At 41.6% G+C, this 16,778-nt stretch overlaps 1 protein-coding gene across 4 annotated transcripts in view; it reads right to left on the bottom strand.

The window, feature by feature from the left end:
• The window catches only part of pkma (pyruvate kinase M1/2a), a 28,917-nt gene that overhangs the window by 2,954 nt on the left and 9,185 nt on the right, over positions 1 to 16,778 (bottom strand). The window contains exons 2-10 of one of the 4 annotated variants that reach the window (XR_008810148.1): positions 9,338 to 9,522; positions 9,017 to 9,108; positions 4,511 to 4,642; positions 3,821 to 4,007; positions 3,449 to 3,719; positions 3,163 to 3,313; positions 2,400 to 2,552; positions 846 to 1,012; positions 122 to 288 (exon numbers count right to left, since the gene is read on the bottom strand). Coding sequence is in view for 3 of the 4 variants with exons in the window: in XM_056278291.1 (XP_056134266.1) it covers positions 118 to 288; positions 2,400 to 2,552; positions 3,163 to 3,313; positions 3,449 to 3,719; positions 3,821 to 4,007; positions 4,511 to 4,642; positions 9,017 to 9,108; positions 9,338 to 9,494 (1,314 nt within the window). In the remaining variant the exon portion in view is untranslated. Of the gene's footprint in view, positions 1 to 72; positions 289 to 845; positions 1,013 to 2,399; positions 2,553 to 3,162; positions 3,314 to 3,448; positions 3,720 to 3,820; positions 4,008 to 4,510; positions 4,643 to 9,016; positions 9,109 to 9,337; positions 9,523 to 16,778 lie in introns of all 4 variants that reach the window. The other 3 variants (XM_056278289.1, XM_056278290.1, XM_056278291.1) reach the window with 3 other exon arrangements.

Raw genomic sequence — 16,778 nt, 5'->3', positions numbered from 1 at the left:
AAAAAAGCTCATGCAGGTTTTTGGTTTAAATCGAGGCTATGGTGGACGGGGGCTAGAGTGTCAACACCTTACCTTCCAGGGCCAGGCCAGGCTCCATTTCATCTCTCCCCTGACTCCTTACCTGCCAGTCTTGGTGAGAATGATGATGGCGCTAGCGCAACATTTGAAGGAGGACTCCACTGCTCCTACAGCCACGGCCTCTGAGGGGTCTCTGGTGAGGTGGGAGTGACGCCTCAGCTCCTCAAACAGCTGTCTGTGGAAGGTGGCTGCTTCGGCCTCCCGCGCAATCTGAGCATATTTTGTAAGGCCCGGGGTAGTGGGGAAGGGAGGGGTGAGCAGGATTTATGTTCAGTCACACACACACACACACACACAACCACCACTACACACTTAAGTGTTCGCACGCTTGGGATAGACTGGCAAACGCTTAACTAGCCCCCTGGTTCAACAATGTTTCTCAAGACAGGGTAATATCATGTCAGAGCCACATTCAAATATGACTTGGTGCTCCATTCCCTGAAACACTGCAGGAATTAAGACGGGTTGCAGGCAAGAATGCCCTGAAAATGCCAGTTGATTTTAAATACAGGTGGGGAAAAAGTCCCTTGTAAAAACTGGATAAAAAAAAATTGAGGACTACAACTTTAGTGCAACATTGTGCCAATAGCCAATACTTTTAAAGCAATATAAAAATGTATGTCTTACATGGAGTCTATCTAAGCAGTTTGCCAAGTCCTCCCAGTCAGATGGTCTGTCAGCCCCTGTCTGGCCCTACTCTTCTTGCCCTCACTAGTGTCTATACCGCTGTCCTTCTGGGTCTGCTTGTGGGAAGGGGGCCAGCCTACCTTCCAGAGCCAGTAAGCACAATGAACGCAGAGGCTAAGATCTTAAAGGAGGCCTCAACAGAGCCAATAGCGATAGCCTCGGCCGGGTCAGTGGAGTGTGGCGTGCTGCGGCGCAGATCCTCAAACACCTGCCGATGGAACATTGCTGCCTCGGCCTCACGGGCAATCTGGCACAGGCAAGGCGCAATGGGCAAAGCCAAACCCACACCGGAGAGAAAAGGGTGACAGAAGGGTAGAAGAAGGGGCACGAAAAGAGTAAAGAGTTGTAGCAGTAGAATGATAGAAGTGATGAAGTACAGCAGAGGGCAGGAGATAGAGAGAATAGAAAAGTTTTTAGTCACGAGTGCAGTTAGTGGGACAACAAGAAAATGTACATGTTAAAAACATCTGTGAGAAATAACTTCTCACAAAACATTTGAATAACGTCTGCTAAGTAAAATGTGTCAGAAAACCCATGTTGAATTGAAGTTGGGGCAATAGCCTTCTAAAAAAAAAACGTAACTAAATTTTGTTTATTCAAATTTATACAGCTGAATAAAGGGTTAGCTTATTGCTTCTCATTTGGGCAGATAACTCGAGTCACTTGGGAGTTAAAACATGCCATACACTGCATATAAAGGCAAAGAAAGGCACCTCAAATGAGATGAGGGAATAAAAGGTAACAACTTAAAGGAAGAAATGAAAAGAATAAACTGTAAAGAAAACAATGAAAGATGGATGGAAAAGCAGATGCAGATTACAGCGAGTGTTAGTTTGTGTGCGAGTGTGTGATAAAAAAAAAGAGCAACGAAATTCATTTATGAGATGATGATTTCTGATAAAAATCAAAGGATGTGGTTTTGTTAATGATGCGGTTTAAGCATGTGTGCATCACGCTCAAAGGGCAGGTGTTTTAGGACTGCTGAATCACTCCTCTAGCCACACAGGAGTGCAAAAATAGAGAAAAGTCTAGGACAGTGAAGGTTAGTTGTAAAAGGCTTCAGTTAAGGAGGTGGACAGCATGAGCTGCATAACCCATCCATGCAATTCAACCTTAGATGTGACGTTTCTCTTTGCAGAAAGTGAATTACTGCTCCTCATGGGTATTTGCATTTGTAAAGGGATATTTTACTTATAGCTGGCCCTGACCAACACAAAAGCCAACGTGGGCCTAGCTATGCAGGCCTATGCACTCACAGTTGGTCTAACCTGAAAATGAGAAGCTGGATTAATGAATCAATTGAAAATTGAAACAGAACTTCCACTTGACCAGGCCTTCCTGCTGACACCTAACTTGGTGACAGCTTAGGTCTGGAAAAGGGGTAGAATCGTTTCAAGCCTCCAATGAAGGAAAAGTGTGGCAGCAAAGTAGGAAAAAAAGCAAACAGTTGCCTCCCATTGGCTATGACTGTGTTAACCCCCCCCCCCAAAAATGACAATTATCTAACCTTAATTCATTTTAATATATTATTCTTTGTATTTGTGTCTTTTTATAAGGCAGATTTTACACTATTTAATCAAGAGTTATGCAAGTTGGTGATTGCCCTCAAATATCACGTTTTTTTTTTTGCTCACCATGTGCTGTGTGCGTACTGCCTCTAGGGGGTAGTCTCCCTTGGCAGTTTCTCCGCTCAGCATGATGCAGTCAGCTCCATCTAGTACTGCATTGGCAACATCACTGCCCTCAGCACGGGTGGGCCTGGGCTTCTTGATCATGCTCTCCAACATCTGTGGTAGGTGATCCAAGAGAGGTGTTCGAAGGACATCTTGATTTGATCATGATTCATTCATTAATAAAATGCCTTTTCAAAACCCTTTACAAAAGACGTATACAAGTTCTCAATAGTCTTTCCATTAATTTATTATTACAACTTATCACATATAAGGCCCTGCATGGTCTTGCCCCTTTATATTTTTCTGAAATTTTGCATCCTTACTCCACCTCTTGGTCATTCAGATCTTCCAACCAGGGTCTCTTTAACTATACCCCATTCCCTCTGCGAATCCAAGGGTGACTGTGCTTTTGCCACAACCCCGTCCCTCTGAAACTGTCTCCCCACCTCTGTAAAATCAGCTGAGTCTGTAAACGGCTTTGAAAAAACTTCTAGAAACCCATCTGTACCGACTTGCCTTCCCTGTAATGGGGCTGTAATTTTTTACTTTTCTGTATATAACTATGTATGCTGTTTATTTTTTCTGTATCTGTATCTTCTGCAGCACTTTGTAACTGTTTTAAAAGGTTCTATATAAATAAACTCTTACTATTGTTATTGGCAGTTTATCGTTCAGGTTTGTGTAACAAAAATATACAATTTTCTTTTGCCATTGCTGAGCTGACCTGTGTAGCGCATGTAATGGGCTTGCCAGCTCTGTTGCAGCGACCAATCATCATCTTCTGGGCCAGGAAAACCTTCTCCGTGGGGATCTCAATACCTAGGTCACCACGGGCGACCATGATGCCATCACTAGCTTCCATAATCTCATCAAACCTAAGCAATAGATGACAATCAAAACTGGAACCTCTTCTAAAACAGCACAATTACAATTTAATGCTGGAGTTTAAGATCTGTGAAAGCAGCAGCTCATTAAAACTCAAATTCAGCAACACAGTCACACACACACACCTGCGTACACCCTCGTGGTTCTCCAGCTTGCTGATGATCTTGATGTCCTTGCCCTTCTCTCCGAGCACAGCTCTGACAGCATTAACATCTGCTGCTTTACGGATGAATGAGGCGAAGACCATGTCAACTCCTTGGTCCAAACCAAACTGCAGGTCCTTGATGTCCTTCTCCGAGACGGCAGGCAGGTCCACAGCAGCACCCGGGAGGTTAACTCCCTTCTTACTGCCCAGAGTGCCACCATTCTCAATCTCACACATCAGGAAATCAGAGCCTGGTGAACCAAAAAAAATATTAAGGCCAGTGTGCCATCATTATGTATCGACGATACATTTTCACCTAAGTGTTCAGAAAACTAGAGTGGGTTCCACTTACCGATCTCCTTAACCTGCAGGGACATGAGTCCGTCATCGATGTAAATCTTGCTGCCTATCTCCACCACATTAGTGATATTCTTGTAGTCCAGCCAAAGGATCTCTTCACTACAGTTTTCCTGATAGGAATCATCCAGGGTCAGCTTGATCATGTTGCCCTTCTTCAGTTCCACCTCAGCTGTACCACTCTGTCACATCAAAAACACTCACAATTAAATGTCTCTCTTGGCTCATTTTCTCTGATGGAAATAAAGCTAGTGGTACTTGTGGTCCAAAAAAAAAAGAAAGAAGAAGATCTTCATTACTGAAAACACAGGAATTAAATATAGAAAAGTTTAGATTATATGACTTTATAAAAGGAAGGGGAGAAACTTTGTGCCAACACCATCCTTCATGTCAATTGCAACGCCAAAACACAAATTTAAAGAAACTTAATTTCATGCACATTATCCTTAAAACAGCACACATTTTGAACAAGTCATAATCCAATATATCTGATAAGTTTTCATAATAGTGTGTTTTGTTGGCATGGTCTAGGACAAGAAGACACCTAGTTGAAACACGGAAATTCCTTCAGTAGTGGTGGGACACCTAGATAAAAAAAGGTACTGCTAAAGGCAAGACTGGGGTCAGAAATGTGAAATCAACAGAAATGTGAATATGAAGGGAGAACTGGTGATGTTGAACTTACACCCTTAATCAGTCCCGTTCTAATCTCTGGGCCCTTGGTGTCCAGGGCAATGCCCACGGGCCTGTAGTGGATGCTGCCAGGTCCAAAGCTCTCACAGGCCTTACGTACGTTCTTGATGGTCTCTGCATGATACTGAAAATTGGACAAATATGTTCAGATTTTGAAGTATTTGATATTTAACCGACTTCTGGCTTCAGGATTTTTACTTTGGGAACACTTTGACTGGACCCTTTGACTACAGGAGTGTCTCCAACCTGTGTCAGGTCAACCAGCCATGTACTGCAGTGCACACACTGAAATGAAAAACCATCCCGTCTGAAACACCCATGACATAAGTGTCATCAGCTAACAACGTGTCAGGGCAGGGCAATGCAAGATAAGACAGATTTGACGCCACATAACAATAGTCATAAAACTGATCTGTGAATGACATTACTGGATTACTGTGTCTATAATGTAAACCTACCACTCTGTTCTAAATGTCAAATGTCACCGAGGACAACGCGTGTAACATGCTATAAACTTGCCAATAACTTAAAATGCTATGGTGATGAAGATTCATGAATATTGCATCAAGAACCTATGCATATTCATTTGGCTACATAACCATTGAGTGGGAAATTCATCATAGCAGCAATAAAAGAGAAATGAAAATAATAAAAAAGAGTCAAGGACGTTTGAGTCTTTGTGTCCTTGAGGGCACACCACACCTTGGTCAAGAGACAGTGACATAGAAATACACTCATATTCATAAACCCAGCCAAGACTTCAGCATGCTATCCATTGCAGCGTTGTGTTCCAATCATTTTATTCATCATTTAATACTTTGGCTGCATGTGTCAGGGAAATTCAAGAAAAATTCTTTGCAGACGACGTGCTAAATGTTGCATACATTTATGCAAAATAGCCTTATTGGTTGTAAATTTATTGGATACCTTCTTTGAGGAACCATCAAGGGAACTTATAAAGTATTGCTAATCATGACAGATGAGCATACTGTGCCCTATGAATACAATATTATAGTTGAAATATAAATAGAACAATAAATATACAAATGATATTATTAGTTTATTATATTCTCCTTGGTATTATGTGTAACCCTGGTGGCAGGAAACAACCATTTGTTTACCCAGGTTCTAGCGCCACTGAATAACGTATTGTGCCTGCAGGTTTCCAGAAGTTAAAGCCCCCCCCCCCCCCCCAAAAAAAGTGAGAGCTGTGTCCGCATTCTAGACACAAAGTCAAACATGTATTTGGTGGGCATCGGACTCTGCCAAGGTTGTCTCTCATCTCCGATTCTGTTTGTGATATTCATGGACAGGATCTCAAGGTGCAGCCAAGGTGAGGTGTGTGTCTGTTTTGGGAACCTCAGATTTGCGTCTCTGCTCTTTGCAGATGATGTGGTTTTGTTGGCTTCATCCGAACACGACCTCCAGTGCGCACTGGGGTGGTTTGCAGCTGAGTGTGATAACAATAATATAAAATATAGAAATAAAAAGATATGATAATGACAAACTTGTTCTGCCACAAGTGTTTTATAGTCCTGCTAGAAGTTTTGAAAACTCCGCCTATTTTGCTATGTCTTCCGTGACTTCCCCGAACACCGAGTCAGATGTACGCACCGTGTTGTGTCAGAAAGGCCATTTGTATACCCTGCACTGGTCTCATACTTGGCCTCTCCAGAATCCAATTGAAGGAAATCGTCATAGCGACAGAGAACTTTAGAATAGGCTTGCTCAGGGAAAGGAAACAAGCTATACTTTAATGGAGGCAGCCATCTCAGAATGAGAATTAAATGGGTTTAGTAGACAGACGTAGCGTAGTGTCGGTGCCCTTGAAGGCAATAGTCAGCCACGCTAGGCTTCTGTGGCTCATCTCGGAAATGAGGGCTTTCATTAAGTACTTAAGTGGCAGGTAATCACTTTTGTTGGCATTCATACTAGCTTTAAGCTTCACTGAACGGTATTTGTCGTACGCATGTTTATCAGGCAGTCGGAATGGCCATGCCGTCTGCATCAAAAAAACATCACATTTGACCCAGTTTTGAACAAAAGGTGATGAAGTATTGGCTTCAGAAACAGAGATCTCTCATATTGTCCAACAGTTACACTAATCAAGTCTATCCAAAGAGTTATATATGGACTGCATTTTATACGCTTGTCTAGCTGCAACAGCCATTCAAAGCGCTTTAAAATTAATTAACGTCTGTCACACACACGCGCACACACACACACACACACTAGTATCAACCATGCAAGGTCACAACCAGGTCATTGGGAGCAGTTGAGGCCTTTTTTAACTGACATCTCGACATCAAGGATGGAACCGGTAACCTCAATTAAATCTGATGGAATGAAGAGGTCAGCGCTAGTTATGGATCCCAAACCTTTTTCACTATTTTTGGCGGGACCAGCCCAATACTTGTGGTTGTCCATGAGTGAATGGCCGAGTGAGTGATGGAGTTTCACCATTTGTTGGACAGCTGAGTTGGAGTTTCTCCATTGGCCACGCAAACATTTTGCTATTACGAAGTTAACACGGAAAGACTTTTGAGGAACAAGGGTTAAACTTCAGCTTGTGTACAGATCAATAAATCAAGCTGTATGTGAATATGTGGCTGGCTGGCTAGCATTTTGTTAGTCTCCAGCATGATGCAGAGGATTCAGAGGAGGGCCAGTGAGGGGTAGATGGTAAATTAGTGTCATCCGCCTGCTATTGGTCCCTTACCCCATTCCCGGTAGGTTTCAGCCATTACTGCACAGCAGGAGACTGTTTTATGTGCGTAGGTCAGGGTTAAAGGCTCACTCGCATTAACTTCAGTCAATTCAAAAAACAAAGTCAAACTGTAGTTAAATGATCAATGTTGTAGATCCTGTTCTCGGCTATATCATCCAAGAACGACGGCATCAGCCTTTTCAAAGTGAGAAAGCTGTTCAGTTTCTGGATTTGAAAGAACTCTCCCTGGTTTAGCTTAAAGCTGATTGACCCCAACCCTGCTCTGTGTAAGTATGTTTACACACAACTCCACTCCTGCCGCTCCATGTACACTACCTGCTGAAAAGATAAAGGCAGCGCAAGAGGAAAACAGATAAAGTATTTATAGTATCCCATGACACCAGCGATTGGGTTCCCTGGCTCTTCAGTGTCAGATCAGTCTACACTGCTCAAATAACAAGACCTACATACGATGAAAAAAGGCAGCATAAAAATCCTCTTTCGTAGTAAGAGAAAAATCAAGAAAATTCACCTTATTACTGAATACAATCACAATTTTTTTCAGCAGAGTTGTTGGTGTGATTTACATTCTATTTCCAACATGAAAATGTTAAAACATGTTATCAAGAGACAAATCAAGTTGCTCCAACAAAAAAATTTCCAGAGGGAGTTTACAGCGACAGCCACGCATATTTTCTGCTTCACTCCTATTAGTGCTACATCCATGTAAAGCTTGTTCAAATAAAAATATTTTTGCAGAAATATCCCACCATTAATCATGAATGAGACATGCAGACATCAAAACATGATCTGGATAGGTTAATCATGATTTTAAATGCAAAACGGTGTGTCATTAATGTTTATGAGATGAGAAGATAATCTGGGCCATATGTCTTTATCGTCATTAGCAAATACACCAAGACAGTGCAGGGTTCCTCTGTTTTTTGGGAAATTATTTTCCAGGACTTTCCAAGGACATTTCCATGACTTTTGCTTGGATATACACAACAGCTGTTGCTCATGAAAGGTCATGTTTATTGTTAAGTATTGATTATCAGCGAAGGCCTCAGTCTCTAAATAGACTGTTACTTCTAGCTGGTCATTGAACATATCCCCTCGCACTTCAAGCACCGATGTGCAATCTCAGCTAGTAAAAATATCAACAAGAACAAAAAAATATGCGATCTCAGCTAAAAATTACACTAATGCCATCTCAGCGTAGAAAACATGATTCATAACTTAATTTTACAATTTACCATGACCTCAATATTATTTACAGGCCAATTGATCACTGTCATCTTCAAGGTGTTTTCCTGGACTGGAAAACTAGTTTATACATCTCCAGGTTTTCCTGGATGAGCGGGAACCCTGACTGTCCTTTTACTGTGGTAATGCAATATTTTTGCAATACTAGGATCATTCACCTTTATTATTTTCAGTATGGAACTTTCTTAAGCAAATATCTTTATACAGCAGTTAGTTTTTTCCTGGTTCAGTAAAGGTTAGAGTTACTAATTAACATGTGGTTTGCTTTTTTTTTTTTAAGTCAGGTATAGTACAAGAACAACAGACAGGAGAACAAGAACGACAGAGAAATACATACTTGCTCCCTGGTTTTCAATGACCAGCACACACCAGCAAATTTCATGGGATAAAGCACCACTGACCATTCTTGATAGGAGTTATCAGTGTAGTTTGAACGTGTCTTTGAACAATAAAATTGCTTTTCTCACACTACCTATTGCATCATTTAAATCTACATAGCAGAAAAAGCTGTGCAAAGGGCCTCACCTCATGGGTGCCATGGGAGAAGTTCAAGCGTGCAATGTTCATTCCAGACTTGATCATCTCCTTCAGCATTTCCACAGAACGGGAAGCCGGCCCTGTGGGAGGAGACATCATACAGAAATGATTAAGAAATATAATAACTTTTGAAGCCTGAGCACCATTTTATTTCAAGTATTAGTGTGTGGCTATTGGTTTCAAGAAGTGGTATCATTCCTAATAAGGATAACCTCTGGGGGAGAGTGTTAGATACATCATGGAAACCATAAATGTGTGCATGAAGTTATATGTGGGTGGGTGTGTACATGCGCTTTTCCATGGACCAACCGATGGTGCAGATGATGCCAGTGTTGCGTGCAGTGGTGGGCTCTGAGTCGATATCCAGTAGGCACATGTGTTCCAGGAAGGTGTCTGCCATGGCAGCGTTGAGCTGCTGGGTCTGGATGAAGGCAGACCCCATGTCTAGAGACTTTAGCTGAGGCATGGCGATTAGTGGTGCAGCTGGAGATGTCCTGCAGGTGAAGAGCAGGGAGAGGGGAACATATTCAATCAGGATGCAGTTGGTGCAAAAAATAAACCATTTATATTTGTCGGACAGTGGACAATCTCAATGGCTACCAAAAAGCAACAGCCTTTTTTCACTGCTTTAATAGCCAAATCTGATTTTACACTGAATAGAACCATTAAACCATGGCTAGAACTTTTACATGACCAAGTGTCTGTTGGGAGTAAAAAATCAAATAAAATCAAATTAAAAAAAAAAAAAACCTGGCTAAACAGCTAGAGTTGGTTTCACTCACCATAAAATAACTGCCATTTTTCATAGTAAGCATCTTTGAAAACTTTCATCTGGTTGCATGCATCACAGTGTCTAGTCTCTATAGGCATGTGGGGCGGTTGATGCAAAGTGGTGTAGTGATAGAGACTCACCTTTAACCTTGGGGGACTCTGAATTGCTACACTGATTGCTAAGGTTGAGGCTATTAGTTTAAGATTGGGCTTATCACTTTGCCATGCAGTGTGAAGGGTCATGAACTAGTGGGCATTATGAAGCACATATGCGACTTCTTTAGCAACTATTTGGCTTTTGCAGTAGGTCCGTGCTATCAGTAGTTTACAGAGTGAAGACTGAAGTTTAAAAAGTGAGGAATGTTGTTTGATAACGATAGCTGGACAAAGAAGAAGGAGAAAGTGTGCTTTTCAGCCATTTAAAAGCTTCAATTGTTCACACTTATATAAAGACATCAATGTTAGTCTGCAGTGCAAAGGCACACACCAAGACAAATCCTGTTCCATTACACCCCTTTCAGATATAGCACCTTCATAGCTTATCAAGCTGCTGGCACACTGCACATTCTGTTCCCCTCCCCCATCCCTCCTTGTGAGTCACTCGTGGTAATGTCACCATCACAAAGCCCAAGCACAGGGCTGGCACTGACGATCTTTCATCACTTCCCTATTACCAACCATAGACGCTTCCAGTAAACTGTAACTGATAACAGCAATGACAGTGTCAGTCTCCTCCCCGTTTTCCTTTAAACATTAATCTTACAGCTACTATAGTCGCTCTCCCTGGTTTAAACGCACAAATAAAAAGTGAAGATGGAAGTGCACATTTAGAGAATACACCATTATCTTGCCCGAGGCTTCCATTTTTTTTTTAATGTCTATCCTCTATACCGCCTCACTGTAACATGACATTAGGGAAAGCTAAAACAAATGGCCAGTGATGCAGGTCTGTTTGCGTCACTTACAGCATTTCTACTTGGCAGTGATGAAGGATGCCTGCAGTGCTCCCGTTTTCATGTCTGTTATTACTGTGGTTATTTAACTACAGCACACGACAGCCATGGGATACCCAAAACTAATGTCTATGGGCCATAGTTACATATAGATGTAGGCCTAGCTGCTTTTAAAAACATGGCTAATTTTGCTTGCATGGGTAAATGGTGACTTCTATAGTTTAAGGTAAGCCTTGTCTCCATATTGAGGGACACAAATCAAAGTGGCCCTTGATGATCCTTTTTACCTTAACCTACAATTGGCTGCCTTTCACTTGAGTTCTTCAGAACCTGTACTGCATGGCGGGTCGGTTTCTGTCTCAATGAATTTGCCACGCACTGCGCTGCCGACGAGATTACAGAGTATAGATTATTGCAAACTGTTATCTTCTCACATCTCCTTTCTCTTCTCCTGTGTATGTGAATGGTGTGACGTCAGCCTCCCAAGTGTGCACGTGTAGGTCTGTCCTCCTCCCAGGTATCCATGGTGATGGTGGTTGCCACTTCGACCCAATTTGGCATCCTCCTCATCATTCTTTATATATCTTTTAAAGCCATATAATTTTGTTATCCTGTTTCAATGTTACATCCTTCTCTCGCTCCGATGTGTGACTAATGTTTTTTCTCTTCTCTTCTCCCGTGTATGTGAATGGTGTGATGGGAGTCTCCCCTGTGTGCATGTGTAGTCCGTCCTCCTGTCAGGTCTACATGGTGACGGTGGTCACATGGATCAGGTCCTAGGCTGTTCCGGTGGCATTTGGACACAGCTTGGCATCATTCTCATCATAGTCTTCATGTAGCTTATAATTCCATTATAATTCTGTTATCCTCTTTCATTGTTGTGATCTGTAAATTGTATTTTATTCTGTACACACAACTTTCATTACATGTCTGTCTGGCTTGGGCGAGAAATCCTCCCCTGTTGTTCTCCCTGAGGTTTCTTCCCATTTTTTCTCCCTGTTAAAGGTTTTTTTTTTTTTAGGGAGTTGTTCCTTATCCAATGTGAGGGTCTAAGGACAGACTGTTGTATTGCTGTAAAGCCCCCTGAGGCAAATATTTAATTTAATGGGCTATTCAATTAAAATTGATGATCCTGAATGGGCAACACTACAGATTATACAAATGATAATCTGCTTTATGCACCTGAATTAAGATGCCCATATAAAACATTTGCAGTTTTCGGCAAATTTGATTTTAGACTTTTATGGATATTTACCGCCATTAAAATACAAGGCAACAACAGTTATGATGTAAAAATAAACTTCAAAAAAAAGAAATGGGTACTAATGGAATCAGATCTGCTATAATGTCTGAATAACATGTAAAGACATGCCTGTGAGCAAAGACAAAAACAATGTAGACTTCTTAAAATGTATTTTAAAGACCATCAATTTGACCTAAGCTGTAGGCTTTGAATAAAACTATTCAAAAAAATGTATGGACTTGAAGACACCCAATGGAAAGCATAATTCAGGACCTCCAAATAAGATACACAGGTCTTGGAGTAAAAGCCAGTCTAACCAATAGGCTGCAGTGGTGTGATGATGTAACAGCATGGTCAGAGGATCAGACCAGTGCCAGACTAGGGTTGTACGTGAGCTCAGTCACATCCCAACTGCACGGCACACAACCACACAGAGCTTAGGGCATCTCCCACAGAACAGAGCAAGTCATGCAAATGACTGCCCTGGAAAGACTGCAGAGTGATTCAAGGAGAGAATTAATAGAAAAGAGTCTCCAGTACTGTCTGCTGGGTTTGAGACTATCAATTTTAATTACGATTCCCGCTTGTTTGATTCCTTGTCACATTTTATTGTATGTCTCACCATATAACGAATTGTTCCAATTAAAAGTAGTTTCGATATGCCACCTTACCGACAGTAATAAGTAACAGAGCTTAAGTTAGAATGTCCTTCCCACATTTCAAATGTTTGCATATTAAAATGTCCCTATTGAAGATATCCTGGTATATGAGATTAGTTGAAAACGTGCTCACATCTCACTACGTGTGTGGCTTTTACAGAATAGGCTTCTGTTGGCCAATATTAGAAAGGCTTGAACAAATTTAATGTTCCCACAAGCTTGTACAATGTTTCATATTTCACATCTAATTCTCCAAAGTTGCAATGAAGCAACTACATTGTGAAAAATGGCAATTTTGATTCTGGACTGGTTATTACACAACTTTGCAAGGCACATGCCTCTCAGCACATTAACCTATTTATAGTATCATATAGATTAATTGATTAATCTATCAATCATTTTCCTATTTGATCAATAATTTAGCCTGTTAAGTCGAAAATACTTAAGACTGCCCATCTTCAGTTCCCAGACTCCAAAGTTATTTCTTAACATGGTTTACTTACTCTGACCAACATTAAAAACACACCTCAACCGGAAGCTTGCAATGTCAGTTTGGAATGAGTTACATATATCTAGACATGGAAATGTGGCAACACATTTCATATAACAAAATAAACATCCTTCTTAGATGGTCTACCAAATGACCATGACGATACTACAGCATTGCATACTTAAAACAAATTAAACGTTCAATAACCTAAATGAAGGGAAAGGTCTGAGAGCTTCTCAGATAGTGTATTCTGCTGCTATCACAATGACTGGCCAACAAATTATGTCACAGACAATTATGACACAACACATTAGTAGCTTACCATTAAATTTAGCCATGGGTCTTTCAGTATTATGACTAGCAAGTAGTTGTACAGCTTTAAAAAGTAAACTTTTTTGTATGTACACAGCTGCAGGAGTATGGCAAAAATGATTATTTTGTGAAATATTGTGATCATGATGATTATATACCATTATCAGTTTTGGTTACGGTGAATAAAAAAAAATTACTTTATTGGGCATCTGTAACTTATACGATTGAGCATATCCATTTTATCCACTTGCCTTTTTCAAAAACGCTCAATGTTGGGCTTCAAGTATAACTTCTCCCCAGGTCTGAGCCCAACTCCACCCATTTTGAAAAATGCTAAAAAGTGGGCATGGGGCTTCTCTGGTGGGGGAAGATGGTGGTGCAAACTCACGTTTGCAGCAGCTTCACCCAGTACCAACTTTGCAGTGTCTTTGTCCATGTCTAAGTTTGTGTCATTTGTTAAGTTTTTATTTTGATCTTAGATTTTTTTTTTCATTTAATGGCTGGGAGAGCTAGCGTTGGATCGGCTGGGAGAGCTTGGTCTGCCATGTCTGGTGGGCCCAAGGATGGGACGCGGAAGCAGGGCAGGCTAAGCTAACTGCTAGCCCACGCAGACTGGCAATTCCGATAACACCGAGGGCGGTGGCCTCATCTAGTGTTGACTGTGTTTTGGTGTCGTCGTGTGGAGTGCGGGGAGGTGTGACGAAGGTGTCTGGCTGGGAGAGCTGGCATTGGATCGGCTGAGGGAGCCTGGTCTGCTGTGTCCGATGGGCCCAGGGACCACAGCCCCGCCTGGAGCTACACCTGAAGAGGAAGCACTGAGGGCGGGCAGTGCATCCTCGACAACGAGGAAGGCAAAGCTAACTGCTAGCCCACGCAGACCAGCAGTTCTGACAGTCATCCTGGTTGGCGTTCGCTCTCTGGACAGTGATTTTTTTTGGACTGTGTTGCACTTAGTGGACTGTGTTGTTAACCATGTGTGTGTTGTTGTTTTTTTACTCTGTTCTCTCTATTTTTGGTGGTGTCGTTTTTTGGAAGTTTTGGATGTGTTTTTATCTTTATGTTGCACTGCTGTGGGCTGGGTGAAAAGAAATTTCGTCTCTTCTGTGTATGCAAGTACATGAAAGAAATGACAATAAATTGTTCCTGGTTCCCGAGATGGGGGGGGGGGCATGGATGTGTGTACTCCCATTCCCCTCCACTGGCCAGCCTTCCGGCACGGCATCAGTCACCACACCGTTAAGATGCCCAAACCACTGTGACGCGGATGCGCCGCAAACAGGAGTCCTTGTGAGACTCCTGAGTGCTTTCCGGCAGTGGAGAGGCAGACGACTGCTCCCACAGCCACCGGGCACAAGCCCATCCCAATCGACCCAGTTGTCCGGTGGTGCCTCTACAGCCGTCAAAAGGTACAAGTCCAAACCACTGCGCCAAAATTGAAAATGATGAAATAATATAACTATAAATAATTGTAAATTAAGAGAAATTTAAAAGGGTAGTAGAAAATGTAATAAAGGCACAAGGTTAGTAAGTAAACTGTGAACGATGAGTCTTGATCAGCATATATTTGAAAATGAGCGCAGTTTCACAGACTCACAGTCAAGGGCCGGGGGGCTGGGGGAGGTGGGTCGCCCACCTCTGTTTAGAGGGCGTTAACATTTGTTTTGGTTTTTTTTCTAATTTCATTACATATATTACATCCATACAGGTTGACTCTGTCAGCATTGGCCTTGCAAGGTTCAGGGCTGAGTTAAAACAGTAATTGATGTGTTGAGCCGTTTTCAACCCATGAAATGCATATTTTCATAAATTTGGTAAGGAATGTCAATATTAAAGACCAATATCGATGTGTCCCATCACTGTACAGTCATATCGTTCAGTTTACAGCTCAAAAAACCCATTTAAGTGTTTAGTACCCCATGAAATGGCTAGCAGAGTGCTACTTGATTCCGCATATTTACATGTTTCCTGCAAAAACAGGAAGCAAAGCAGGGACTTGTGGACATTCAATGGCGTTCACAGTAGGCAACAGCGCCGAATGCGCCACAGATGGAAGGGGGTCTTGTGAGAAGGACGTCGTGCCGGCGAAAGGGGCTGGGTATGGCGGCGACTCAACGCGAGCCAGTCTCACGGACCTCCCCAGCCGAGGCGACCCACCTGGGGACTGCGGGAGTTAGCACAAACAAAAACACAGCAATGACCCATAACTGCTAGCTAGCTCGTAGATCCTGTGCGCCGGTTGGTAACTGGTGGAATTTATAGTCACGGGGAAGGGGCATGAATATTCGAGAAAGCATTTCATTGGAGGCAAAATTAGTATATGCCTCTGAGTGCAATATTAGTCATCAACGTTTTATTATTGTTTTCCAGAAAATGGCAAAATACCATTGAGAACACCTACAAAACGACTTTTGTTATTGTTGGGCCAGATAATGGCGTATAGGTGACGATCAGTGCAAGATATATGTGATAAAAAATACCAAACTATTATTTTGATTTCATGGGGACTTGTCCCATCAGTTCAACTAAGTCAGCATTGTCCTTGCAAGGTTCAGGGCTGATTTAAAACAGCAGATGGCATGTTGAGCCATTTTCAACCAACGAAATGCCGATTTTTATAAATTTGGTAAGAAATGTCAATATTAACAGCTGCATTGATGCGTTTCATCACCGTACAGTCACATCATTCAGTTTACAGCTCAAAAAACAAGTTTAATTGTGCAGTACCTCTTTAAATGGAAGCACACTGGGACTATCAGATGGATAGGAAATATATTTTCAAAACTTCTTCAACATTGCAGAATTAGATGATTATTAAGTGTGGAAACATAAAATCCCAATATTCGATTATTTACAATCAATTGTGCAGCCCTACTGTAAAAAGGTACACTGAATATCAGTTGAATAAGGATAGGGAAAAAAAGCAAGTACATTAAACAGGATTAAGTGATAATGTCATTAAATGCCAATTGCAAATTAAAGAGTATTTTTTAAATGCAATTTATTTATTTATTTTTAAATCAAGTATATTATTGATTTAGGATGCGTGTTGAATACTGCTTTGCTGGTCTTCATTATGAGACAGATGAAATTTCACCCACCAAAGGCTTATCCTAGCCTATATCAGTAGCTATACAACATCACCCACTGGCAACACCATCACCATTTAAGGGTCCTCAGTTCAGAATTTGTCAATGGCATAGCAAACAAATTCTGACATGATCCTTGGAAAGTCTCCAGACTGGTATTAAAGACAAGGTGAAACGGCAACAGAGTCTATCTTGTTTCCGTAATGCAACAAATGTCCAAGTAAAATACACTATTA

The sequence above is a fragment of the Lampris incognitus genome, chromosome 4, assembly GCF_029633865.1.
Source record: "Lampris incognitus isolate fLamInc1 chromosome 4, fLamInc1.hap2, whole genome shotgun sequence".
Classification (NCBI taxonomy): domain Eukaryota; kingdom Metazoa; phylum Chordata; class Actinopteri; order Lampriformes; family Lampridae; genus Lampris; species Lampris incognitus.
The sequence above is the reverse complement of the archived record's forward strand: the minus strand, read 5'-3'. Positions and strand labels throughout refer to the sequence as shown.